The sequence below is a fragment of the Lonchura striata genome, chromosome 8, assembly GCF_046129695.1.
Source record: "Lonchura striata isolate bLonStr1 chromosome 8, bLonStr1.mat, whole genome shotgun sequence".
Lineage (NCBI taxonomy): Eukaryota > Metazoa > Chordata > Aves > Passeriformes > Estrildidae > Lonchura > Lonchura striata.
In genome coordinates, this window is record NC_134610.1 from 38,515,999 (window position 1) to 38,542,658 (window position 26,660).

Here is a 26,660-nt window from a genome sequence, read left to right on the forward strand (position 1 = left end):
TGGGACCTATTCTAGTGTGTAACTTTTCCCTGTGCTGGGATATGAGCTGTAGCATCTTGGCAGATGTAGTGTGATGTGACAAGGTACTCTTTTAAGCATGTGAGCATTTCCAAGCAGTTTTTGCAGCAGAACAGTTACAAAGGCATTTTTATAAAAACCTGGATTGTTTATCATGCTTATTCCTACTATACAGCTGGATTTGTGGCAGAGCTTCTCCCGTTTGAAGGGATTAAGCCTTGCTTTTCCCAGGCCTGCACCATGGATTTGCATAAGCTGCAGTTATACACTCCAATGGCTTTTCCAGGCTCTGTACTACAGGCTTTCAGTGAAGCAGACTTTGCTGACTGCAGCTCTTGCCGAGCCATTAACTTAGCTGGGGAGTGTCCTCTGAATGCTCAAGGTGGTTTCCTGATAACCTTGGCATTGCCAGGATTTCAAAAGCCCTGTCAGGTTAATAGCAGTAGAACTCCACAGCCTTCCCCTGCTGTATGAATGGAGCAGTGACTGCTTTTGTGGCATTGCTGCCCACTGAAGTGACAGTTTCATTAATTGAGTAATGGTGTGAAATCTGCAGCTCCACATGTTTTATTCAGAGGAAACATTAAACCTGCTGGTAGCTAATGCATGGTGTAAGCTGGGTGTATTCATCTGCTGGCCCAATCCTCAGCACTTTGAGCTTCTGTCTTCACTTTTCAGGGAAAGAGTTCTCTTTTTTAGTTCATTCTCTGCTAGAAACTGTATGAAGGAGTGGCTGGATTACAGAAAATTGCGAGTGAGGCTTGACCTCAAGGGTTTTTAAAAACTTTTTTTTTTGGCACCTTTATCTTTGTGTATAAATAGCTCACAAGTCTCTTCCTTGGCATTGGCTAGATGTAAAGTAGTGTTAAATGCTTTTGGGAGGTGAAAGTAGGCTTTCTTAGTTCCTGGTGGATGGAGCAAATCCAAGCTAGATGATATATTTATACACTTAGGTTCCCTAGCAGCTCTTAGTCCCTAAGTAATATGTGCTGATTTGGTGTAGTGTGTTTAAAATGCACTCCTAACAAAAGATTTATGCGGGACTTAAAAGACGGAGAAGTGTTTCTTTAACATCAGTTTGTAGCTGCATGCTGTCAGTAGCTCCATCTTAATTTATTCATGCAATTTTTGGGTAATATTTTGATCAGCTACAATTCTTACATCTCTTTAAGAGTCATTTAAGGTGGCCAGGTTGTGCTGCTTCTCTCCTTGGTGTTTGCTGTGAGCAGCTGAATAAGCTTGTCATTCATGCCCTTGAGCCTGAAGGGATTGATTTTTTTTGGAATTGCCTTGGCAAGGGTACATTTTTCTCAGCTCATTGCTCGTACCACAGGAGAATTTCTCAACTGGATGAAGTGCCCTGGCACCAGGTCCTCCTGGAGGAGTTCACCAGGGCCAAACCCACAGGTTTATCTGTTTGCAAAAGGGCACCAGGAATTCTCAGTGACTTCAAGACTTTTTTTTCCCCTTTCAGGCATCATCTCAGGTTTCAAGGAGCTCTGTTGCTTCCTTGCTTAATTGGTGCTGTTGAGCCATGGAGATTTGCTGCCTATTAAAGCATCACTGACATGGAAGGCTTTGAGGTCTTCTCTCCAAAATTTAGTTGTTTTAAACTCTTGTGCTGTGTGACTGGCAGGTGACATGGCTGTGAGCATCACTACAGCTTGGGAGAAGTTGCTGTGAGTCTTTTCAGAAATGCTACTCTGCATGAAATTGTTTTCAGGGCTAAGATGATAATGGGAGTTATTCTTTGTATCACTTGCATATGTATTGTGGGTTGGTTTTTTAATATAACTTAAAACCTTACTTTAGCTTTAGTAAACTGTGTTGTGATGACTAATGTTTGACATTAATATTCTAGAATCATTTACAATAAAGCTTCTGTTCTCTGGCAGACATGCCTCTAAAACCTGTTGTTTTGTATGTCTGTAGCTCCAAGTATTTCTACATCCATAACAGACAGCTTTAAAAAATCCGGGGAGCAGTCAGAGCTTTTATTAAAGTCTGTGTTGTGATGACTGATGTGTGCAAAGTCTATTGCCAAAGAAACCCAGAATGTGTAAAAATGCCTCATGTGGTTTGGGAGGTTTTTTGTGTCTGATATTGGCACTGTGTTGGATTTTACAGATGAATGTAAAATCCTCATTTTTTAAAATGATCAAAGGCATGACTTCCATTCAGAATCCTTCTTTCCTCCCTTTGTCAGTCAGTAGGTTGTGCATATAATGAAATACCTGTTGAGGTCACTGTGGGTAATCCTAGAGGGAGAAACCTGGGAAAGGAGAGCAGCAACAAAAAATACCAGAGGGATGAGAAGAGGACCAAACACACCCTCCAGGAGCTGCCAGAAGAACTAATGATGGGTTTCAGCTGTGGTTCCTGTGTCGTGACCAAGCTCAGCTGTGCTCTGCTGGCCCTCCTGATATTGCCCTGAGGTACAAAAAGAAGAAATTCAATCTATTCCTCTGTCAAAAAGTTTCCACCAGTCTCCTCTCTCTATTGTAATTTATAGTTAAATGGTCTCTCTTTACAATTCCCACTCTTAACTAAGAAAAGGCAATAAATGATTAATAAGTCCCAAAATACTGAGCCCGGGAGGTAGGAGACAGAACAGTGCAGGAGGTTATGTCCCTAAAAACAGCATTTAGTTGAATCCTCAGCTTCTGCTTTGGGCTCTGAGGTGCTCCTACTTAAAAACCATCTGTCAGCACAGCACATTGCTGCCTGTTCTTCCACTTAGCCACTAGGTTGTGGAAGCCTGCAAGAATAATATTGTGAACCTTTTCAAACCTCTTAATGTTTGGTTTTATTTTTTTTTTTTCTGCTGTTGAAGTGATGCTGAATGTGGAAACTGTTACCTTTGAACGGGCTGGTTGGTATTTAAATAAAAAACCCTGTAGGTTTTGTTTGAGTACTTCAAAAGTATTGGAGATGGAGCAGAGAGTGAGGATGCAGAACAGGAATTACTTACAAAATAGATCTAGCTAGGATTTGTGCGTTATTTTGAGAATCTGGGGGGTCTGGAGACTTAACACACGTTCCAAACTTCGCCACTCCCCTGCCAGCTTTGTTGGTTTGCTTCTTCACATGAGTGGTTGAAATATTTCTGGTGATGGTAATAATTTAAGGCTGAATTACCAGGTCCTCAATAGGAATACAGAGCAGTGTTCCTTCTGCTGTGGTCTTTTATCCTCTAATGGTAATTTTCATCTACATCCTTGATGACTGAATAACCATGTCATTAAACATTTACATTGAAAATTCAGGGGTCCAGCTTTGTGTGGTGGAAGTAGTGTCTCCTTAGGGATACAAAAAAGTGTGCTTTGCTTGATTTACTTGATTCGCTTGATTGCTGCTCCCTCTTGTGGGGTTCAGGCCAGTTCAAGCAAGCTGGGAGTTCATTCTTGGTCTGTTTAGATGGAGTAATTAATCAGTGGTTCTCCTCTGATACACTGGGTGGGGTAATGACATTAAGACTTGTTCCTCTGTGTACCTCTACAAATCAGAGCATTCTTTTATGTCAAGGAGACTAAATCTATAAAAGCATTTAATTCACTTCTTAAATTTAATTCAGTTTTTTTTTCAAGAACTCACCCAGTAGTGCTGTTAATATATGGCAGAGTTTACAGTTCTGTCAGAGCAGAGATGAGGTGGTTGCACAGCTGTAGCAGACTTGGCAAGTCTTGCTGTGCTGGCAGCAGTGAAACCTCTGACACGTCCTCTCCTGTAGTCAGAGCTTCTGACTCGCACTCCTCGGGCTGCTCCCCTTCTTAAGTGAGTTGCTTCTCAAAATTAAACCCCCCAAAATAGCCTTACCTCCCATGTGCTCTCCTGTATCCCAGCAAATGCTGTAACTGGGGGAAAGTTTTTTTTCCGCCCTTGTAATTTCTCAATTGTTCTGCTGGCTTAAAATCTCAACATCGAATGTGTTTTGCCTGAAGATGTGCAAATACTGCTTATGTTTGTTTTCCTCCAGAGAGACAGTGAGCTCCGGACATATAATCTCTGTTCTCTGGTCAAGAAACTGAAGTGCTGTGGATTTCTTCATTGCTTCTAATTGATGGCAAAAACCTGTGCAGCTTCACTGGCGAGTTTTTGACATGTAACTCTTCCAGGAATTTTCCTCTGAAGCTTAAAAGACAAATTGTCCTGACCTCTTGCAAAATGGGAAGGGGCCACATGAGTGTGACACTGAAACAAGAGCAGTTCACATGATGTAATTTCTAATATTACACCATTTCACAATAATGATAGGATTTGTCTCAGCACTGCAGTTTCCATCACTTCACTCATGTTGAACTGTTTCTCTCCAGGAACTGCAATATGGGTATTAAATCTCAGCTTTGGAGAGCATTCAGTGGATTACCTGAAACTTTTGATCTTCATTTTACTTGGCTTTAAAAGAATAAATCAATCTTAAATGTGCCTGCATGCAAAGTCTGTGCTTCTGTGGAGACCTAGTGCTGTTGTTGGACCCATAATTAATTCCCTGTAAATGTGTTTATTCTGTCTGTGATGCAGGCAAAGGTGGGATTTTGGCTGAGATTAAACAGGAAGCAGGTGCACTTGATTTGAGGAAAAAAAAAGCAGAACTCAGTGTTCTATTTATGCCATTTCTTAAAGCTTTATATCATTTTGTGTCACAGACTGGAACACTGGAACAGCATCAGTAACTTTTACTTCAAAACTTGTGATTTTCTTTTCTTTGGCTGGTAGTGTGAGCATTATGTAAAGCAGTTGCTGGGGTTTGTGTCTACATTTTAATGTCCTCTAAGTGCAGAGCTGTGCTCAGGATTTGCCACCTTTTATTCAGGTGAAATCTGCAGTTCAGTGGGGACCTGGAGCGTGATCCCCACAGATCACATTGCTTGTAGCAGTCCATCAATTTCACTTCTTATTTATACTTTAAATACTTTTACCAGTCAGCAACAAAACCTCTGTTTATGTCCATGCATCAAAAAGATGTTGGCATCCACCCAGACCCAGAGCCATCCCCAACCTGTGTTTATGCTGTAAAGGAACCAGATGAGAAATTGCACTTTATAGCAGGTTCCAAATGGGGTTATTGTGCTTTACTTTATGGCCAAGAGAAATGTGTTTTGCTCTTCAGTAACATGTACCAGTGGCTGAATTAATTTTGCATTGTGCTCCCTTATGAAGAGCCTTTCTGCTGCATGCTGGTGCCTGAGGACAAGTTCCCAGTGGGAAACACGGGTTGGAGCTTTGCTTCCAAAGAGAAGTCAAACACCAGAAGTCTGAAATAAACTCAACTCTTTTATTTGTGAGCTCTGAGCGACTTTAATTGCAGAGGCAGTTCTGCAATCAAACAGAAATTGGTATTTAAGTGGCACTTTGCAGTACAACCATTCTACTTGGGTGTTCTGAAGTTCAGTTTTATTTAAATTTTAAATGAGGACAACAGTTGCTGCAAAACACTGCTGGTGACAAGTGGTCACTGCAGAAGAGAAACTTCTCTCTTTTTATAAAGTAGTTGGGTAAAACAAGTAGAAGAAACCACTGGGTGCAGCTTCATGCAAATAACTATTCCAGGAGACAACACTGGGAAGATTTTTATGCTTTCCTTGTGAAATTCCAGCCCACATTTGCTAATGTGCCAGTGGGTTTTGGTTTTTTTTCTCCTTCTAGATGTAATTTCTGATTGATTAATTTATTTGTGTGAGTGATCCAGCAGTTTCCAAAGTCAATTGGACTCCCCCAAAACTATTTCCATGAGTTAACAGTCTTGATGTAAATATGTGGCTGCAGTATTATCCAGGATGTAGAAAACACATGCATTTGTTCTCAGAGGCAACAGCTGTAGAGGAGTTTCCAAATTCCTCCCTGGTGGGACCAACCAGTTACTGACCAGAGAGCTATTTAGGGAGAAAATGCCAATTGAAGAAGTGACGTAAATGTGGTCAGTTGATACTAACTGAGGAGCTGCCAGCCAGCATCCTATCCTGGAGTTGCTCTTTCTCCCTGTTTTGCTTTTTTGGAGTGGAAACAGCACAAGTGATTGATTGCTAAATAGCAATGGAAGTGGTGCACTCTATATATAGAGTGGAGAACAGAGCTACAATGCTTGTGAAAAAAAAAAAAAACAAAAACCCAAACTGAAACAAAACCCCACCAACAAAAACATTTATTGAGATAATAAATGTCTCTAAACCACTGTCAAGATGGAAATGATAACAAGATATCTCAGTTTTAAGAGGTGTTTTATGATCGATTCTGTGGGGACAGTATTTGCTTTGGTAATCTGTGCAAGCTCCTGGTGGAGCTCAGTTATTGTTTAGACAAAATATTGTTTATTTTTGTATTTTTAGCAGTAGCTCCTTGGGACTCCAGGGCAATAAATTTTACGAGGTAGGATGCAAGTCCCTAATTGTGTCTTGCATTGTAGAGCTGTACAGGCTGTTCAGTGCAGAATAAACATTCTCCTCCTTTGTAGGGGGGAAAAGGTCTGTGTCAACAAGACTGTGCAGCCTCTGCTCGCATGCCTGAGTTCTATCTCCAAGATGGGTTTCCTGGCAAACACATCAGCAAATGTTTCTCCAAAGTGCACAGTGCTCATGTACAAATTCCTTCATTAGTCGTGGGTCTTGTTCCCTCTTCCCCTTCCCAGTCTTTGGCTCAAAATGTTAAGCAAGAGGACCAAGAATGCTGAGCCCTTAACACAGATAACTCACAGCAGCACCCTCAGCATGTCAGAGCAGAGTGTCTGCCTGTTCCCATTCCTGGTGCTTGGGAATTAAGGAAAACAGAAAACCAGAGCTCTGGCATGCGGAGAAACCCTAAAAACAAAATTGGGAAATCACTCTTGGAATGCCCTTGCAAGAAAAACTTTCCATGAAAAAAATCCATCATTTAATCTCCCACCAAACTTCAGTCTTGTAGGAGCGCAGGGTGTGGGTGAGCCTGAGCCAGGTTTGAAATAGGTTCAGGCTGCAGTCAGGGTGGTCATGGGAACACCATAGGAGTTCTTCTGGCCAGGTTTCCACTTTAGGTATACTTTATCATCCTCTTTCTGTGGGAAAACTGGACACTCCTCAAAGGGAACCATCAATTTTTTTGCTAAAATGTTTGATAATGAGATTTGTTGGTGTTTGCAGATGATGTGATCCCCATTCGTTTAAGGTGCCATCCTAGTTCATTCTCTCTAGTGAATGTAGTCAGATATTCCAGTTGAAGCCCTGATGAAGTTTAGCTGTAATTCTGACTTCTTGGACTTGATTTTTTTGTTGTAAATTTGATTTGTCTTTTTTTTTTTTTTTGCATGCGGGTGACTTAACCATGGCACTCCCAGAGCTTGCAAATGCTGGTGGTGTTTTCCTACCTAATTTCCCTGATTGGGGGTAGCATGGAGTGCAGAACCTCTGCCCTTTTTGGAATTACTGCTGGGTTTCCAATTCACAAAATTAACAATCATGGTGGGAATGGTTCATTCCAACTCTTTAATCTCATTACATTGGAAGCAGAGCCTGGGAGATGGCAAAGCCTTGTGCTATGGATACAGCAGCAGAAAAGCACTCTTCTACAAGTAAAAGGCTCTTGCTGGATCATCTTTATAGTTTTCTACAGAGGTTTTTTTACACTCAGGTTCTGTGAGATGATCCGAACCAAAACTTTTTTTTCCCATTGGTTTGATTTTTTTTTTTTTCTTTTTTTTTTTTTTTTTCATTATTAAGCAAAGGAATGGAAAAGCTTAATACTAGGCCAGGAAGTTTTATTATGGGAACCACTCTTGAATCTGTCTCTTCTAAAACAGGAAGATCATATAACTCTTCATACACCCAAATTTCCAATTTCTGAAGCTTTCATCCACCAGTATTTCAAATTTCTGAAGCTGAAGTAGTCTGGCTTTAATATATTCAATGTTGCTTTTTGGGTTTTACTGCTTTTACTATTTTTAATACTGCTTTTTTTACTACTTTTACTACGATTACTTTTTTTCCTACTTTTGTTAAGGTTGGGATTGAAGCTTTTGAGGTGATATTTTGTGTTTAGGTTTAAATGTTTATTTTTTCTTATTTATAGGTTATATATATAGTATTATTTATATATTATATATAGTATTTATTTGTATATAGTTTTATAGGTAGAAAGTTTTGTAGTATTTTACTAACAAGGTACAAAATGGTTAATTATCTTTTGTTATAAGGTTTTTTTAAGGTTAAACTATCTAATTAAGAAATGAAACTTAAATTAGTTTTACTTTTAATTCAATAACTAATTACTTGAAGTCTGCAATGCAGACTTTTTGTCTAATTACAAAACTACTTAAACTCATGAAGAAGGAAGAAGGTAAAGAAGAAGGATTAGTTTTTGTTTTAATACTTCTGTTTTGTTTAATATATTTTATTATATTCTACTACTTTAAACTTTATATTATATTATACATATAGATATATGCGATATTATACATATAGACATGTGGTATTATACATAGAGACACATTATATAGATATGATATAAATTATAAGTAGAGACATATATCTATTATACATATAGACATATAGAGGCATATGCTATACACATTCTATAGTATATAGTTTTATTTAAACTATGTACTTGTAATTTTAGTGTTATTAATTAATTTTGGAAGGTTTTTTTTATGGCCTTAGGTTAAATATAGTATTTTTTTTGTGTGCTTGGGTTTTAAGTTTAAAATTCTCAGCATCTAGGGTTCTAACAATTCAATATGCAAATGTTGATGGCATCACTGTTTTGGAGCTGAATGACAAATGTGCCAGAGGCTCCCCGAGAGCCTCCCAGCTTCCCTGCTGGAGCATGACTCAGTCTGACTTGTGCCTGATCCAGCAGTTTCCTTCCTCCTCCTCCTCCTCCCTCCAGGCCTCTGTGCAGAAGATAATCTGTTGATCCTGGCAGGGGATTTTGGTGCTGAAAACCGGACATTGTTTTCCTAAGGAGCACTTGGCTGCGTGCGCTGGAGTCCAGTGCCTTGGTGATGGCTACAAGGAGGTTTTGTTCCCGTGGCCAGCTGGGCTCCAGGCGTGCCAGGATGGCCCAGCAGGCAGGGAGGATGAAGAGATGAGGCACAGATGTCACTTTTCCTGTCTCTCTCACTTTGGGTGGGTGTCACTCCAGAGGTTTTTATTGCCTTTCTTCAGCATTCAAAGAACACTGTGAACCTTATTTAAAAAAAACCCAAAAATTGGAGTAACCAAATATTTCTTCTGAGTATTTTTTTCCACAAAACAAGACTTTCTTTCTTTGTTCCCACTGTTTGGAAAGCCAGGACTGAATAAGACACTGACAGACATTACTGAAATTCCAGGAATCATAGAGTCATTTAGATTGGGAAAGATCAAGTCCAACCAATAATCCAACACTGGCAAATCCACCAAAAGTGATACCACTTGAAGAAAATGCAGGAAATGCACAACAGGATTTCATTTTTATGGCTATAAATTATATAATCTGAGTTATATATGGAGGTGATGGATAGTGTTGGGAAGTGGCTGCTATATTGCTGAAGAATTAATACTGAGGTGAGCTAAGCTGGAGTCAGAGTGCTCTAAGGTGCAGGTTTTTTCAGTTTTTAAACCTGTCTCTAAAGGTTTTGACTGCTTTATTTCTACTTGCATGCCTCTAAATCTACCTACAGCATGCCTTAAAGACAAAATAAAAATCAATTGAGTATGAGCTGTGCTGAGGGCCAGGCTTCCTTGGAATTTGAGTTATCAGTGACATTAACATACCTGCAGGCTGACTGGGTGATCTTTCCCTCTTGTTTCTGACACAGTTCCTCAGTGGTTGGTTGTTATGGATAAACTGCTGTTCTGGAAATCTGATTTTTAGGATTTGGGCCAGCATTTGTGGAGGATTGAATTGTTCTGAGTGCAGGCATGCATTTTGTGCATGCCTGTTTGCAAAGGAGAGGCGTGTTCCCCACGGGGAGATAAGGAGTCTGTGTCATTGGAATCAGAGTGCTGTCCTAAGTGCAGTAAACTTCCTTTTTACTTTCTGCTTGGACATACCCAGGTCACAGTTATCCCACCAGGTTTCTGGAAGTGTCAACTGACTCTTTTTTTCCCATTTCTAAATCTCCCATTACCTGTTTTTCTTAGGCTCAGTTTAGCATTTTAGTATGTGCAATGCATAAATGGGGACATCCTTCCTGCTTAGATATGTCCTGGAATTAATGTCACTCTTCCACAGCATCCTATTCCAGATGGGAAATGCATGGACACAAGAACTGTGTGCTGACTAAATGAATAAATATCAATTTCAGAAGATGCTGATGTTTTTCTGAATAGGAGAAAGCTATGATGAGATAGACACTGCAGTTTTGAGGGGATTTGTCAGGACCTGATTGGAATTCCGAGCCTCCTTTTACATAAAGTCAATTACAAAATGCTGAATGTGTTCAGAGCGCTGTCAGCTCTGTATTGCTGAGAAATGGAAGGTTGCTAGCATTAAAAAGACCTCTTGATCCTTCAGTTCCTCCCCAGCAGGTCTGTAGTACAGTTGTTTGTTTGAATTTATCCAGGGGTGTGTATGAAGTGCTTCCTCAAATAAACCGAGTAAAACCAAACATCTTGGCTTGGAAAATAAATAGGAAAAGGCGGAGGGGTGGGGGGTGTAATTTATGCTTGATGTAGGAAATACTTATATTTTCTGTGTATTTTCCAAGTGACAGTGCAAACCCTATAGGGATTTGCCAGTGAATGTAAGGGGAGGTTAATTCTTGTTAACCAAGAACCAGAACAAATTGTCTGTTTTGAGCTAAGATGAAGATATTTGTCATGCTGAATTGTTCTGATGCTTCAGATTTACACAGTTAACATCACTCCCCTTCTCTGTTAAAATGTCTACATATATGGCAATATGCACTTTTCCTGAAGAATAGACTCCAGTGCCTGGTCTTGGCTACCTTGGGGTGAGTTGCCATAGTCCAGAAGTGTCTTCTTCACAGTGAGCACCAAACATTGCTGGAAGCCCCAAATCATGCTCTTACCTACACCAAAACTGAATGCTGAGCAGCCTCTGGGAATTCGGGCACGACTTCTCTTGGACCTGGGGCTGTTCACAAAAGACACACCTGCTGGAGGATGAACTGAGTGTCTGCTAAATGAAGATTTAAATTATAGATGCTTCACAGGAACATGTAGTATTTATTAGTTTCTTCATGCACATGCTGGAGTGGATTTGAGACATTTTATTTATTTTGTTAAAGCAAAGTTGGGTCATTTACCTGGTGAGGAAGTTAAAAATAACTTGCAGGCTCAACTGGTGGCTTTGGAGTTTAGTGGAAGATGTGATTTTGGAGATCTTATTGCAGCCTTTCAGTACTTAAAGAAATTGTTATAGGAATGACAGAGACTTTTGACAAAGTGTATGGGAGTGACAGGGTACAGGGGAATCTTTTCTCACTGCCAGAGGGATACTAGGGAGGAATTCCTCCCTGTGAGGGCACTGAGGCCCTGGCACAGGGTGCCCCTGGATCCCTGGAAGTGTCCAAGGCCAGGCTGAACATGGCTTGGAGCAACCCGGTCTCATGGGAGGTGTTCCTGCTCATGGCTCGGGGTGGCATTGGATGGGCTTTAAGGTCCCTTCCTTACCAAACCCAAACCATTCTGTAGTTTCGTGACTCACATAAAACCAGTCTGTTCTACAATGGTAAAGCTTCAACTGACCCAAGCAGGGTTTCTCCCAGGGGCAGGGTGCAAGTTAGACATCCCTAGTTCCTCTTATTTAAAGGAAGCATGACTGGCCTTCCCAGGGACTGTGGGACATGGCTTGGGTCCAGGGACTGCCAGTGAATCCAGCCGAGGTATTGCCCCCAAATAAAACAGTGCCAGCGCTTCCAAATTAGCTAAAATACTGTGAGCAGCATGGCAGCGTGTGCTCTGCCAGCCTGAGCAGCCAGATTCCTCGTCCTGGGCAGGCAGCTCATGGAAAAACTGAGCTCAGCCGCCGGGTGGAGGCTTCGCTGGGCTCGCTGACCGGGAAGGAGGGCGCAGGCTGAGTTGCTAAGGAGTAACCTGTTTGGCTTGCCGTGGAAAATCCCGTGCCAGGAAGGGATGACTCCCCGAGCGCTCTGCTGCTGCTGTTGTGGAATGGCACTGGGTAAAATGAGCTCTTCAGGCTCCGCAGCTCTCCCTGGCCTTTGTGAGCGGATGGGTGTGCGAGCTGCAGGCGAAGTCAAGGGGAATCGAGGGATGCTTTGGGTGAAATCCGGTGGAATCGACAGATGGCATTAACTTCTGTGGAGCCAAGATAACTGCTCTGACCGTGTCTTCAATTGTTCTTAGGGTATCGTTCCTTAGTGCCGCTTAAAACCACTTGTGCCCTCTAATCCTGCGCCTTCGGCTCATCCAGCTCATCACCAGAGACCTTTTGAAATGCAGGGTGTCCTTTATTTTTGGCCAGCCACTATTCCCGATTGCTCTTCTGTAGTGCTGTCAGACTTCAATTACACATTTTGGGATTTTTTTATTTTCATTATTCCATAGCGTGTAATGCCATTTCTGAAGGAATAAAACCAACACCAGCCCATCCACCGCGGCTGGATGGCACGTTTTAAACTCGGCTCTACACAAGGCAATCCGCAGCACCGATATAATTGCAGCCATTAACAGCAGTGGGGAGGTTTGTGCCATGCAAAGGCCGCCTGGCGTGAATAGGAATATGCATTTGCAAGCACGTGTCCTGGTGGATGCGCAGCCCGGAGGGAGGGCGGGCGTGCGCCGAGTTGTTGGGATGTTCTGTTTCTCTTGCTCGGGGACCAGAAGGAGGCGAGGAGGCCCTTCCCGCGGTGGCTGCCGTGCGGGTTTCGGAGCGATGCCCGGCGGCAGGTGCGTGTGCCCGCCCGGCGCTGCCGCGGCCGCCGAGCGCGGCTCCCCGCCCGCTCCCCGCTCCGCCCCCGGGCCGTGCCGGGCGGGCCCCGCCGGGGACAGACGGCGGCAGCGGGAGCCATGGACGCGGCTGCCGACTGCCTCAGCCCGGCTGCCCAGCAGCAGGTAAGGCCGGGGAACTGCGGGGGGCTCGGGCAGCACGGCCGGGACGGCTCCACGGGGTGGCCGGGAGCGGCCGGCGCCCAGCCCGGGGGCTTGTCCCGGGCTCGCTTTGCACAGTCGCTGACCGTAACGTGAGCTGTGAGCTGCTCCGGGAGCCAGCGGGAGCTGTTAAATGATTGCCAAGTAAAGTGTCGCAGCAGCCCCGTGGGACCGGCAGATGGCTACGGGAGGGTCAGGCATCCCTCGACTCGAGCTGCCCCTCGGGCTCACCGCTGTCACTGCAGGGGCTGTCAGACCAGCCTAGGATGGGCTGTCGGGCTATTAGAAGGGAATCCCTATGTTTACGTGTAGGCTAAGGTTCATCAGCTTGCTGCCTCTGAAAATTAATTTGCATTTAAGAGAAAAGCAAGGAGTAAAGCAGGATGTGGACTGACCTCTTGAGCCCTGTGTGATTCACGGGTTCATTACCATGTGAGTAACTGGTGCAAAGTGTTGTTTGTATTTATAAATCATATGCAAAAAAAATGTCAGATAAATGTTCTGGTTTGACCTCTTAAACACAGAAGTCGTTGTAGTCCCTCTTGACTGGATGCTAAATAGCCACCACTCACCTGGTGAGCTCTGGGAACTCCTGGGTTAGGTCATGTTGCTCAAATGGAAAAACATTGCCATGGGTTAGCACTGGTTCTACCCGGTAGCTGTGTTGGTCAGCTGTGTTGCAGGAATATTGCAAATCAGGTGTTGCATGTCAAAACAGACTTTAAATTATGTAGGAGTGCAAGAAACCTTATCAGATTTTTGACTGATGAAGTGTGACTTGGCTAAATAGAATGAACAGTCCTATAATATTTGAGGAAGAGGATACAGTATACTAGAATGGGACAGCATCCATCGTGAAAAATTATGTTGGCCCCGAAGATGACTGGCTGCTTGTGCCTTTAGCATTGTTGGCAAGAAGTTTAAATCAGCCTGAGAAATGGTTATTTCAGCAATGCACAGCAGTGGTTACTTAAGGGAGCAGGTGTAATTTAGTCAGGCAGACTTGTGTTTTAAGGTTTCTCTGGCAGTGGGATCAGAGAGCTTTTCTGGGCATGGTTTGGTGCTGGCAAGCTAACACTTCAATCCTCCATGACAAATATGACACTGGCTTTGATTACTGGTCTTACAAGCAGGTAATTTGGAGTGCACTGGAATTGAGGGGTGCTTTGTATAGCTGGAAAACTCTTACACATGTAACTATGTGGCAAGTCAACATAGTAATTTTTCACCGCTCAGAAAAGCAGCATAACTTCCTGTCTTTGTTGGCCGTGTCTTGGGGCTGCCAGGCGAACAATGAAGCCCTGGCCATTTCAGGAGGGAAAGGCTCTGAGAATGCACACCTTCAGGATGTGTGTGTGTGTGTCGTTGGCCTCTACCTTAGCAACTCACCTAAATAATTCTCTCATCGCCGCAATAATGACAGCGCAGCTTCCCCGGCGCGGCGCGCGGGGCCAGGAAGCCGCGGCTTCCGTCACCATTGTGCTTCATCCCCCGGCCACGGGCACAGCCGGGCCTTATCCCCACCAGTGGTGTTTAGAAAGGGGCTGCGTAGGGCTCCCTCCACAGCAGCTGCACATCTCATGCTCCCACTTCTCCCCACTGCTGCGGGTGGCAGAAGATGCTTCTCAGCCTTTCCAGCTGACACCCAATACCTGGTTTGGTTTTTCTTCAGACATAGTTGTGCTCGTGTTACAACCCGCTTAATTTTTCCCTCTTCAGATCTAAATGTACTGAACTCCTTAAGCCAGGGTAAAGATTTGCTGCTGCACAGGGCTGGGTTTTTATTTTCAGGCTGAGTGACCCTTCAGCTGGAGTGTCAAGTGCTGAGCAAGTAGCCCAGCAAAAGCAATGAGCATTCTGCAGTTCAGCAGTGCATTTGTTTCAGGGCTTGGTGACTGTAAATCATTCTGAGCAACTGCAATAAAAAAAACAAGAATTCAGTGCGTATATCTGAAATATTTGAGTGACTCCCATAAATTAAGGTGATGATTTTTTCAGCTGGTGCCCAATTCTGTGTTCATCTCAGCAGTCTGGTTGCCATCTCCTCTAGTTTTGCCCATGGGGCCTTACGGAAGTCTCTTATGAGGTTTGGGGTTTTTTTGGTATGACATGCTCAGTAGGGCTGAAGCTGCCAGTTCTTCTTGTCAGATGAGCAATATTTCATAAAAGGAAGTTGCAAAAGCTTTGTAATGAGTGCAGTTAGGCTTCATATTTTTATTCTTCTGTTTTTGACAGTGATCTGTCACTTTTGATTGAGGCCTGTATTGCTTGCTGAGTCACTGGTGAATTTTAGATGATATTAAGAAGTCAAGGGAACTTCTTCCTTCAGTCTTAGTGATTTCTATTTTTTTTAAATCTTTCATCCCTTGAATAGTTATTTATGCCTTAGGCAGTCTAAAGAACAGCTTTTAGTTAGCTAAATTTCAGAACTGTGTGAATTTTTGGGTGTTTTGTAACGTTCAGCAGTGTCTCTTGCAGGCTGCAGTGTCTGTCTCTGCTACTGCCCTTAGAGGTGACTTGACTCTCGGCTCTGCCAAGTGCTTGGGCTGGACAAAGTCAGTGAAGCAAAACCTGTTGTGGTTTAGTCAGCACAGAGAGAGAAATGTAAAGTTAGCATTGCTGCTTGCAGGCTGTGCAAGAAATCAAGGTATTTATAGCACAGAGCAGAGTCCAAGAGGCTCAGAGAGTGTGGTTTGACAAACTCCGATTCGTTCTGTCACGCCCGTGCTTCTGAGGAAGAGGCGCACAATAAATCTGACGCTCCTCTGTCTTTGTCTGGAAGTCTGGCCTGTGTTTTTATTCTTACATGTCCTGAAGGTTCACAGCTTGAGCAGGTGGGGCTGTTCTGGGTGTCCTTGCCCTGTGCCATGCTGGGGGGCACCCACAGTACCTGAGCTGGGCTTTGGCACAGGAAAACCTGTGTGCAGCAGGTGCTGTCCCACAATCACTGCATGATTTGTTAGGCTTGCTTACAGACTTTGGTTTGACTTTGATAACATCTTACCCAGTGGCATGTGGACTCCTCCCTGTCCTGATGGATTTACTTCCTCTGAGCTCACAGGCGACAACAGCTTCATCACCAATGCCACCTACAGAGTATTAAAAAAAAAAAAATCATTCTGATTAAAGTACTTCCATCCACCAAAGCATGCTAGAAATGGGATTATGAAGGCCACAGGTTGACCATTTGATGGCTGGCCTGACTATAGCATGATGTATTTCTGTTGAGCTGGAGAGCACCCTCCAAAGACTCAGGGGGTAGCCTCACATACTGAAGCCTTTTTTTCCTCCTTGCATATTTCCTGTCCCCCCTTCTCTCATTTTGCTGTGGGCTCAACAACCCTTTAGGGAAGGATGGCCTGTTTCATACAAACCCTCCTTTGTCCAGCACAAATGAGCTGGTGTTTGGTCAGGAACCATGGTGAAAATAACTGTGTAATCATCTAAATGGCACCCAGACATCCTTGAGAATGTGCTTGAAAATATTCCTTACTGCTTGATGCAGCTCTTAAGGTACAGCAGCCTTCTGACAGAGAAGTTGGGGTTACTAAGGAGCTAAGAGCATTATTTGGTGGAGACTTATTCTTTGACTCCATGAGGATGGTCAGGCAGTGGAACAGGAGCCTGGAGAGACTGTGGAGCCACCAAACTCAGAGGTTTTCAAGAGCCATCTGGATCAAGCCCTAAGCAGTGTGATCTGAATGTGATGCTGACCCTGCTTGGAGCAGGAGAGTGGGCTGGAGACCTCTTGAGGTCCCTTCCAACCTGAGCAATTGTGTAATTGTTTGTTTCAATGTGATGAAAATGAGTTGCTTCAAAGTTTGAGTGTTCAGGATGGAATAACATTTGATGACTTCTTACAGTCTATGATAGCCAAGGTTTTTGCTTCAAGTTCAAGAACCCAGGATACTGTTTCTGTTGTTTTTATTCAAAGATACTTAAGGCTGACATGGTCATGGAAAGAAAAAGTTCATAAATAAACAATATGCTTGTTCCAAGATGTAAGCCATTGTTAGTCAAAGCTGCTGAGTGAAAATGTGTTTTTATTCTTACAAGGTTTGCAGGTTGACTTTAAATGGGCAGCTGGAGGGCTGCAAAGATGAAATAGAATAAAGTGCCATGGATTGGCACTGAAAGCAGAATTATATCCTAAGAAATGACGCACAAAATATGTTGTTTTGCACAAAGTAAAATTCATTTAACTTCCTGCAGTTGGTATCTGTAATTTAGAAACTGGTGAGCCTCATTCTCAGGAAGGCCTGAGAAAAAGTGGCCAAATTTTTAATTTTTTTTCCTATTTTTCAAGTTCCTTCACTTCATATTATATTGTTCTTGCTTCTGGGAGAATATGTAATTCTGCAACATAGCTAGCAAGTGTGTAAATCCTTTGGCCCTTATCATACAAGGAAAACAAGGGGAAATATGTATAATTTGGATTATATCTTAATTTTACATATAGACACCTAGTTCTGATGTGAAAGCTCAGCTGGTTATTGAAATTCATGAGGATGACAGCTACAACCATGTTAACATCCAAATAATATTGTCTCTGCCTTTTTCTGTCAGGAGGGAAGTTGGGCATGCACAGCCTGTACTGTTTAATGTGTTTTGCTTACGGAATCTTTAGGGCTCCTTGTTTTCCATAGGGAAAAACCAGTTTGTGCTGGTGTTATTCCTCACCTCTATCAGGTGGGGCTTGCCAGTGTTTATTTTTAAATAAACAGAAGGGATCACATCAAGTTGGTACCAGGCTTGTTTCCAGAGCTGTGATTTCGTGCCTTTAGCACACATTTCGGGCCATTTTTAGACAGTGGGTGTCATGAGCAATTCCAAACATTGCAGGTGGGTCATGGCACTGCCTGCTAGAGATTCCACCCAGCCTTTGCCCAGCAGCAGCAGGGCTGGGGCTTTCTTTTCCTGGACAGACTGCTTCAGGTTGGGAGGTGTTGTTGAAAACACGTTTGGGGATTCATGGCTGCACCCAGAGCCTGCGGTCACCTGGCTCTGTAACAGGTTATGGGAGGTGATGGTTTTGGGTGCAGGTGTGGAGGGTCTGCTCCTACTGTGAGTTTCTATATTTGGCAGAGATATTTGCCTCGAAATTCAGGCAAAGAACTCAAGGGAGAGCAGCTCTGTGCAAAACCAGCCCTTTGCTCTTTCTGAAATGGGCTTTTAAAAAATTCTCTGAGAAGGCTTGTTTCCTTTTTGCAAGTAATTTTTCAGACTTCACAGAGTAACAGAACATGTGGGGTTGGACAGAACCTCTGGAGTCCCAGTGCAATCCCCTGGGTCTCCTAGATCAGGTGACACTGAGACATGTCCAGTTGGGTTTGGGATGCCTCTGGAGAGGGAGACTCTACAGCCTCCCTGGGAAGCTGTTCCAGTGCTGTGCCACCCTCGATGAACAGAAGTTCTCTCTCAGGCTGAGGTGGAACTTCTTGTGTTTTAGTTTATGGCCATTGCTCCTCATCCTGCTACTGGGCACCACTAAGAAGAGTCTGGCACCACCCTCTCGGTGACCTTTGGGATATTTGCATGGATTGATGAGATCCCCTCTTGGTTTCCTCCAGTCTGAGGTTTTAAGATCTAGATCATCACAAGGCTCATGACCCATCCCATACATCAGCTTGTGCTTGATTTTCATCAGCCCTTTTCTGTTAACTGCAAGTTTCAACCATCCTACTCCCTTTTTTTTTTTTTGCCTTTTTTCCATGTTTTGTTTGTGTTTTTGAAGGCTGTGACCCTTTCCTCTGAGTTTGAGTGGTGACTGCACTTACAGAAGGGAAAAGAAATTACACCTTTCCTTTTTTTTTCGTGGTTTTCCTTCTGTTTAGAAGAGCTACTGAAAACACTGGGGTTTTGATTTCTCTGTGTGCTTGACCTTGAGATTATGGCAGATTTTCCTGTCAATTTGGACGCTGTACTTACAGTAAAAAGTTCCAGAAGCAGAGGAGTTGGGTGTAACAGCGGGGTGACTGGCTGTGAACAGTGCCTTTGGCTCCCTGCTGAGCTGTTCTGAATTCTGCAGGGCGAGCTCCTCGCCATTGTACTGTACCGAGCCTGAGCTAATTTTACTTTTTCCTGTGTAAGACCTACTGGCTTTGCCTGGGATTTAAAGCAGAATATTAAAGATGTTACTCTATATGATGTTCCATCACTTCCAACTGGGCTGAAGTCATGAAGCACTGTAGATCTTTCAAGAGGTCCATTCTTGGCAGAATTCCACTCCAGCGAGGTTTGCACTGGAGTATGGAGTTTTGCAGATTTTTAATGGACCTAGTGCATTTTCTCTCCATAATTTCAACCTTGGCTGTGCATACTGAACTCCAGTGTTTACCTGAATCCTGTGCCCAGGTATGTGTGCACAGTGTCAGTGGTTAGGAAAAATGGTACATAATATGTTTGGTGTTGGTCAAATTAATTCATCAATAAAAAACAATCCACGCTGCAGGGGGGGAAAAAAACAACCAACCAACCCAAAACAAAAAGAGCAAAACCTGCCTCTCTTAAATAAATCTCCCTGCTTCCTCTCCAGCCACACAAATAATAATTAAAGAGCTCTTTTAAACACAAGTGTGCTCAGGGAGGGTAGTGCCTGCACACAGGGATGTTTTACCTCATTGTTACGATAACAAGTTAGGGAAGGCAGGGCCATTAGCTGCAATAGGGAATTAACTCCTCCAGATGTGTTTACAGCCTTTACAGTCAAGCCTCTCCATTCCCTGCCCTGCTTCCAGAGCGTGTTCCCTGTTGGGTTGCCCAGCTTTCATCTCATCCCATCCCTGTGTTCCCATTCCCAGGCTGAAGCCAGACTCGCGGCGAAGCGAGCGGCGCGGGCGGAGGCGCGGGAGATCCGGATGAAAGAGCTGGAGAGGCAGCAGAAGGAGGTAAGGCCAAGGCTTTGGGGGGTGCGTGGGGTTGTATCCAGGGAGGAGGATGTTCAGAGGTCCTGGAACAGAGGAGTCATCTGTATTATGTTGAAATAGTCTGCATGGAACTAATGTTGATCATGGAAAAATGTGGGAAAAACACAGATCGTGGCAAGGATTTTATCTCGGTGAAGCCAGCATAATTATTCACAGAAAATCCTTGTGGTTAGTAATTCTTGTTTAATGTTAAACTTTGAAGTATGCAGCTTCTTTGTGTGCCTGTTGGAGGTGGTGGATTCTTATCACTTCCTTGGAAATCCAATGAATATGGAAGATTCCTGGCCCTTGTATAACTCCACTGGGAAGCTGTTCTGCTTCCTGCTGTGAAGCTGGTGCCATGCCCACCCAAGTTTGTGAAGAAGCATGGGCTGCTGTTGGCACGGGCAAGGGTAGAAGCTGCACTTGGCAAAGCATTATTTGGTGAACTGAAGCCCTCAAAAGTTGTGCTTGGTGATGTACATTCAGTGAAACAGCAGAGTGGCTGCAAGAGGGAGAACAGTAATCACAATTTAGTTTTTTCAGTAGATTTTTGAAGAGGAGAGGAAGAAATAGGAAGTCTTGGGGCATGGTCTGGGAATACATAGTAAGAATAAACGTGGGGCGGTATAATGGGGAATGGCTTCACACTGACAGAGGGCAGAGCTGGATTGGATATTAGGAAAAACATCTTCCCTGTGAGGGTGGTGAGGCTATAGAACCTGTGGCTGCCCCTGGATCCCTGGAAGTGCCCAAGGCCAGGATGGACGGGACTTGGAGCAACCTGGGAATAGTGGAAGGTGTCCCTGCCCATGGCAGGGGGTGGGATTGGATGATCTTAAGGACTCTTCCAACCCAGGCCATTCTGTAATTCAGTAGTTCTACATGTGCTTTAGGGTGCAGAGCAGGACTGATTGAGCTTTGGAGCAGTGAATCAGGAGGTGACAGCAGGATGTGGATCAGGATGTGACAGCGGAGCAGTGCCAGTGCAGGCTGCAGCAGCCAGCCCACAGAGAAGCTCCTGGGCAGGCTGCCCACGCTCAGCTTTTGGTGAGGCAGGTCTGGATATGTCTCAGTTGCCTTGCTGCAAACACAGAGCTTGAGGAAGGTGGGAGCCTTCTCCTGCTGCAGTTGTTGCTTTCTGAAGGATGTTTCTTGCAGCCTGGCCCACAGTGGGAAGTGCTGTCACTGCTGAGCTGGCAGCCGGGGCGGGGGACTTGGGAGCAGCCGTGCGAGGGTGTGTTAAACAGGCACCACGTGTTTTGTTTGGGCAGCAAAGTAAATAGGGGTGTCCTGGCAGCTGACACCATCTAATTTGCAGATGACTTAATGAAGCTGATGACCCCTTTGCAGATTAAAAGCTGATCTACAGAGGGTGTCTTGGTAAACTGAAATTTAGGTGTGAAAACTAAAGCTCCTGCAATTAAGAGCTTGTAATCTGAAAATGTGTGAAAACTTTGTATAGATAGAAATTGGGTAGGGCAGGATGTCCCTCTGAAATACCACAGAAAAGCTCAGCCAGATACCCATCACAATCTGCTTTGTAACTCACTGGCATAAATAACACATTTATTTAATATTTTGCGCACTTCAATATTCTGTAACTTTTCAAAATAGTTTAATCTTAGCCCCCAGATGCCAGGTAGAGATATTAAGGATAGCTGCAGGAAGTTTTTCATTGCTACAAGTGTCTTGCAGGTATAATAAAACATAAATACAGAAATCCCAAGCAGTGATCAGCACAAGATATTTGGCACCTACTCCTTCCTTGGAGGGGAACCTGCTGTGACACTGGGACCTGTACACCTGGTTCTCTGCCCTCTTCATTTCCCTTTGCAAACTTTGCAGAAACATAAAAAGCACTTTTCCACTGCTGCCATGTTAAATAACCAGAAGTTAAAGCCCTTGCTTTACTACTTCAGAAGGCTTTTTAGAGCCCTAACTCCCTTCTGGGAGTTAAAAAGCAATAAATGAATTTATTGCATGTGCGTGTAGTTTTTCATGCTTTAAGCCGTGTGCATGCCCTGGCAGGCTTCTTGTGGAGCATGGATTACTTGGAAATATATTTACACTGCTGGTCTGAGTTAAAAGTTTCCAGGTGCTACTATTACAGGCTATAACTATGGCAGTGAAAGAGAGTGTTTTAATGATTTGGGTTTGGAAACTGGCTCTTCTCCTGCCCACCACCTCATATTTATGACATTTCTCAATCTTGCACTTCATTTCTCTCATTTTAAAGTAATTGGGTGACTTTGCATGAAGAGTCTACGCATACGATTGAGAAATTGTACAGCAGGAATAGATGGGCTTTTGGCAGAGAGCTCTCAGTTGCAGGGTGAGATGTGGGAAAGTTCCTGTGGAAGACTGCTCTGCGGTGGGGCAGGATTGCAGGTGTGCTCCAGAGGCAGTATCATTTCCTCACCTGGCACCACCTCGTGCCAGGCAGCACACAGAAGGGTAACTGTGCCAGTGGTTTGGGTGTTTTGGTTTGGTTTCTCTGTTGGCTTTTTTTCTCCAGGGAAGGGAAGCTAAGGAGGAGAAGGTGAGCACAAGTTTCATAGGGAAGTACAAGCTGAGTACATGAAAAGTGTTTTCTGAAATTGAAGAAAAAAGCAAGCAAAAGAATTGTGACCCGATCACAGAATTCCAGAATGTGTTGAGTTGAAAGGGCTTTAAAACTTAATGTGTCCCACCCCCTGACATGGACAGGGACACCTTCCACTAGTGCAGGTTGCTCTGTCCAGCCAGGTCTTGTACACTTCCAGGGATGGGGCAGCCACAGCTTCTTTGGGCAACCTGTGCCAGGGCCTTGCCATCCTCACAAGGAACAGTTCCTTCCCAAGATCCAATGTCAACCTACTCCCTGGCTGTGGGAAGCCATTCCCCCTTGTCCTGTCACTCCAGTCCCTTGTAAATAGTCTTGCACCGTCTATTCTGTTGGATGGGGCTCCTGTTGGAGCATTCCCAGTTCTCCCAGCATTTCCCCAGAGCAGAGCTGCCCCATCCCTCTGCTCATCCTGGTGCCTCCTCTGGACTCTCCAGCAGCTCCAGGTCCTTCCTGTGCTGGGCCCCAGGGCTGGGGCAGCTCTGCAGGTGGGAGTCTCATCTGAGCAGGACAGAGGGGAAGAATTCCCCCTTTCCTTGCTGCCCACATTGTGGGATCAGCCCAGGACATGGGGAGACCCTCTGAAGATAAGGGTACTGATCACTCTTGAATCACAGAGATGTGGATCAATTTATATGTTGATTAGAGAATGTGTTTTTGGTGATGAGCCTTTAGGAAAGGCAGAGGTCTGATAAGTGTTACAGCTTGAATGCTTCTGACTTCTCATTCAGAGCTGCTTTCTTGTTGCTACCCACCTAAGATGTAAATAATTAATCTGGAGGTCTGGTTAAATTCTCTGGTTTGCTTCCACTCATCAGTGACTGCAGGGCAGCTCTCATTGCCAGGGCCTGTTCTGAGCTGGAATGACAATTAAAATACATGGTATTTCCTCCCTTCCCTGGTTTCCCACCACTGGTGGAAGTCAGAGCAGTGATGGGTCCTGGTTTACCATGCCATGCTGCCATGCTTTTGAAACATTTGGTTTCCAGCTGCAGGGTCTGAGACCAGTCCCTTTGGCTTGTACTGTTGAGATGTACCTTCTCCTGAGACAAATTCCTGTGTGCACTCAGGTATTTGTTGTTAATTCATGCAGAAGAGCAAGCCAGGAGTGGGCAGCCCAGTTTTTCTGAGTAACAATTTGTTCATTCTCATGGGGCTGCAAGGTAAAATTCGAGGAAGAATTTTTTTTTTTCCTGTGCATTTATTTTTTCTTTCAGAAGTTTGACCTGAAATGTATTAAACCCTTTTTTTCCCAAGCAATATTTAACAGTAACAGTTTTGAGACACATAAAAGCTGCAGCAGTAGGGCTAATTGTAGAGAATGCTTTCTGTAGGAGTGCCTTCTGTGTGTTCTGCTGGCAAGGCTTTAAATGTCTCTTCAAGGACTGACACTTGGAGACCACAGTGTAAGCTGATATTAGTGCCTGAAGTGAAAAGAGACTGATCTCCTCCCACTCCTTAATCGGTGGGATAAGATTTTTCCCTGCCAGTTCACACAGCAGATGAGCCTGTACTTCTGGTTCAAGGCAAGTGCACTGTGCTGATCTCCTGCCTCAATTTGCAGCACTTGCTTTACGGGCACAGCATGAAACTTGCCTTGGCTGTTTTGTAAATTCCTTCCTTACCTCACTTGCACATACTTTTCCCTCTTTGGATTCATATTTCTTTGGAATAAAATACACCACCAATGCTTTCTAGTAAAAAAAAAAAAAAATGAAAGACAGATTATTGTGACTCGGATGGGAAGGGTGAGACTGACTATGAAACTTGGTGCTTACATAAGCAGGAAAGAAATGAAGGAGGTTTATGGTGGTTAATCTGTGTCTTTTACACTCAGCGTGAAGATGCCCAGGAAAATTTGGAGAGGGATGATGTAGATGATGTTTTTAGCAGACTCTTCTTCTGCTACCATGTAACACTGGCTTTTTCTGTCCAGTTTTAAACCTACTTCTATGAAAAACTTTGTTTTTGCAGGCAACCTCCTTTGATGAGGAAGTCAGGAAAGCTTTCTGCTGTTTATACTGTGGATGAAGCATATTTGGGTTTTTTGGTCATACCCTAATACAGGAAACTGCTCTTTAAAGCATTTGACTACTTACATGTGTATTGACTCTCTTTGAGGGGGGGACACATCTGCAACCGAGGTGATTGTTTAAAAGTGTATGTTTTCTCTTGTACCACATTTTCTAAAGGGGACAATGTCATCACAGAATCCTAAAATGGCTTGGGTTGGAAAAAACCTTAAAAATCCCCTGATTCCAACCTCCCTGCCATGGACAGGGGCACCTTTGCCTCATGTACTGCTGAGGCATCAGTCACTTTGGAGCAGAGCTGTTGTAATGCCTGTTGGCTAATGGGCTCCTTCAAAACTCCCAAGTTTTATTAAAAGCTGGAATAGTTAGATATAGATAGATACAGATATAAATATAGAGAGATATAGATATCTAGATATAGATATAATAGTTAGCACTTGGCTTTATCCCTGAGGCCTCCCCACCTCCCCACAGTGTCTGGCCTGAACAAGGGCCCCGTTGTTATCTTGTCCATTGGCAATTTGGGTCCTGGGCACAAGGCTCTGTGCGTGCCTTGCTTTGGACTCAGCAGGGAATACCTGCTGTGCCAAGCCTGGAGCACTGGGCTTTGGAAAATAAGGATTCCATGGAGCTGCCTCGAGGAATGGGTGAAAAAAACAGCATGGAAAAGTTAAAGCTTTGAGGTTAATCAGCTGTGAGGTAATTGCCACATTTGAACCTGTGGTGTTTGGCTCCTGTGAGTGGATGAAAGGCACTCTGAGTGTGCCATGGAAAAGCCAGGGACTGGAATTGTGTGCAGCCTTGTGGGAGGGCCCAGTTCATTTTCCTCTTCATGGCTTTCTTAGGGAAAGGGAAGTGGGCTGGTTACTTGTGTGGTGGGAATGCTGTTTTTTAAATGGGTCCTAACTTTCCCTCCTGTGCTTGCTGGAATGGGAATTAAAGCTGCTGAGGCATTAATCTGGGTTGTGCAGTTGTCCTTCGTGAAGGGGAATCTGATCAGGAGGGCAGGGATTGAGAGACATAAGCTTTGCTTCCCAGCGCTGGGATCTGGATTCCCATGAGGTATCCCTGAAAGCAGTCAATGGCAGGGATCCTCCAAATACCCCAAAATCTGGGAGACTTGACTACCATGCCACCAGAGGATTGTGCAGCCAGCCAGGTGTTTTTGAACAAGAAGGGTTCTTTGAGGTTATTTTTCTGAATCCAGAAACGTTTCTGGCTTTAGGAAAGATGTGAGAAAAAACATGTTTTCTTTTTCCACGTGGGTTCACAAAGCTCATCAGTCAAGGGTAGTGCTCCAAGAACACAAAATTCAGATACAGCAGAGTGGCTGTAAAGGTTTTGTGTATTATCAAAGTGCTCCAAGACTACGGAACAACAGTGTCATCAGGGCATTTATTAAAGTGTGAGGCTCCACAGAAACATTCAAAATTGACAGAGCATCCTGTAGGGATCCTTTAAGGCCAGCAATATATGTGCAAGGAATTTTCCAGGAATTTTCACACACTGGCACTGTGCTGTGCACAGGTGAGAGGTTTGTGGGGTTGGTGCTTTTGGAACTGTGCTTCATCCCTCAAGGACACAGTGAATCCTTCAAAGAGGACCAGTTGGTCTGTAGTTAATGCTGTTTGCTTTTATTGTGGTGGCAGATGCATGACTCGTCCCAGATGAATATTTGGGCATTGGTTCCTGTTGCAGAGGGAAGGCTGGAAAAATGAGAGGTCGTGGCTCACAGCAGGGCTGGGCTCTGGCCTGGTGCAAAGCCTGGGGATAAAATGTCCCATATGCACCCCAGAGCCTGGTGGGAATAGGAACAGGAATGCTGTGTTCTAGCCAGTCACATGGAGGAGGCCTACGATGCAAACACTGGTTTTGTCCTACCTAAATCCACAGGGCTTCACTGTGCTCTTCTCTGAATTGATGTTTGCTGTATTTTCTCTGTAAATGCTGTTTTTTCCCTCCAGAATAAGCTGTGGAGCATTGCTGTGTATCCATCATTCACGCTAGCTTTGTTCCTTGTCTCTTTCCTCTCCCTTTCCCCCCAGATCTATCAGGTGCAGAAGGTAGGGCTTGCTCG

The 26,660-nt window shown here is 44.1% G+C and overlaps 1 protein-coding gene across 2 annotated transcripts in view; it reads left to right on the forward strand.

Moving 5' to 3' along the window:
- The window catches only part of LRRFIP1 (LRR binding FLII interacting protein 1), a 102,546-nt gene that overhangs the window by 24,754 nt on the left and 51,132 nt on the right, over window positions 1-26,660 (forward strand). Inside the window, exons 2-3 of one of the 2 annotated variants that reach the window (XM_031505324.2) lie at window positions 19,841-19,927; window positions 26,629-26,646. In XM_031505324.2, the coding sequence (XP_031361184.2) occupies window positions 19,841-19,927; window positions 26,629-26,646 (105 nt within the window). Of the gene's footprint in view, window positions 1-12,915; window positions 13,005-19,840; window positions 19,928-26,628; window positions 26,647-26,660 lie in introns of those variants that run through there. The other variant, XM_021536105.3, reaches the window with a different exon arrangement.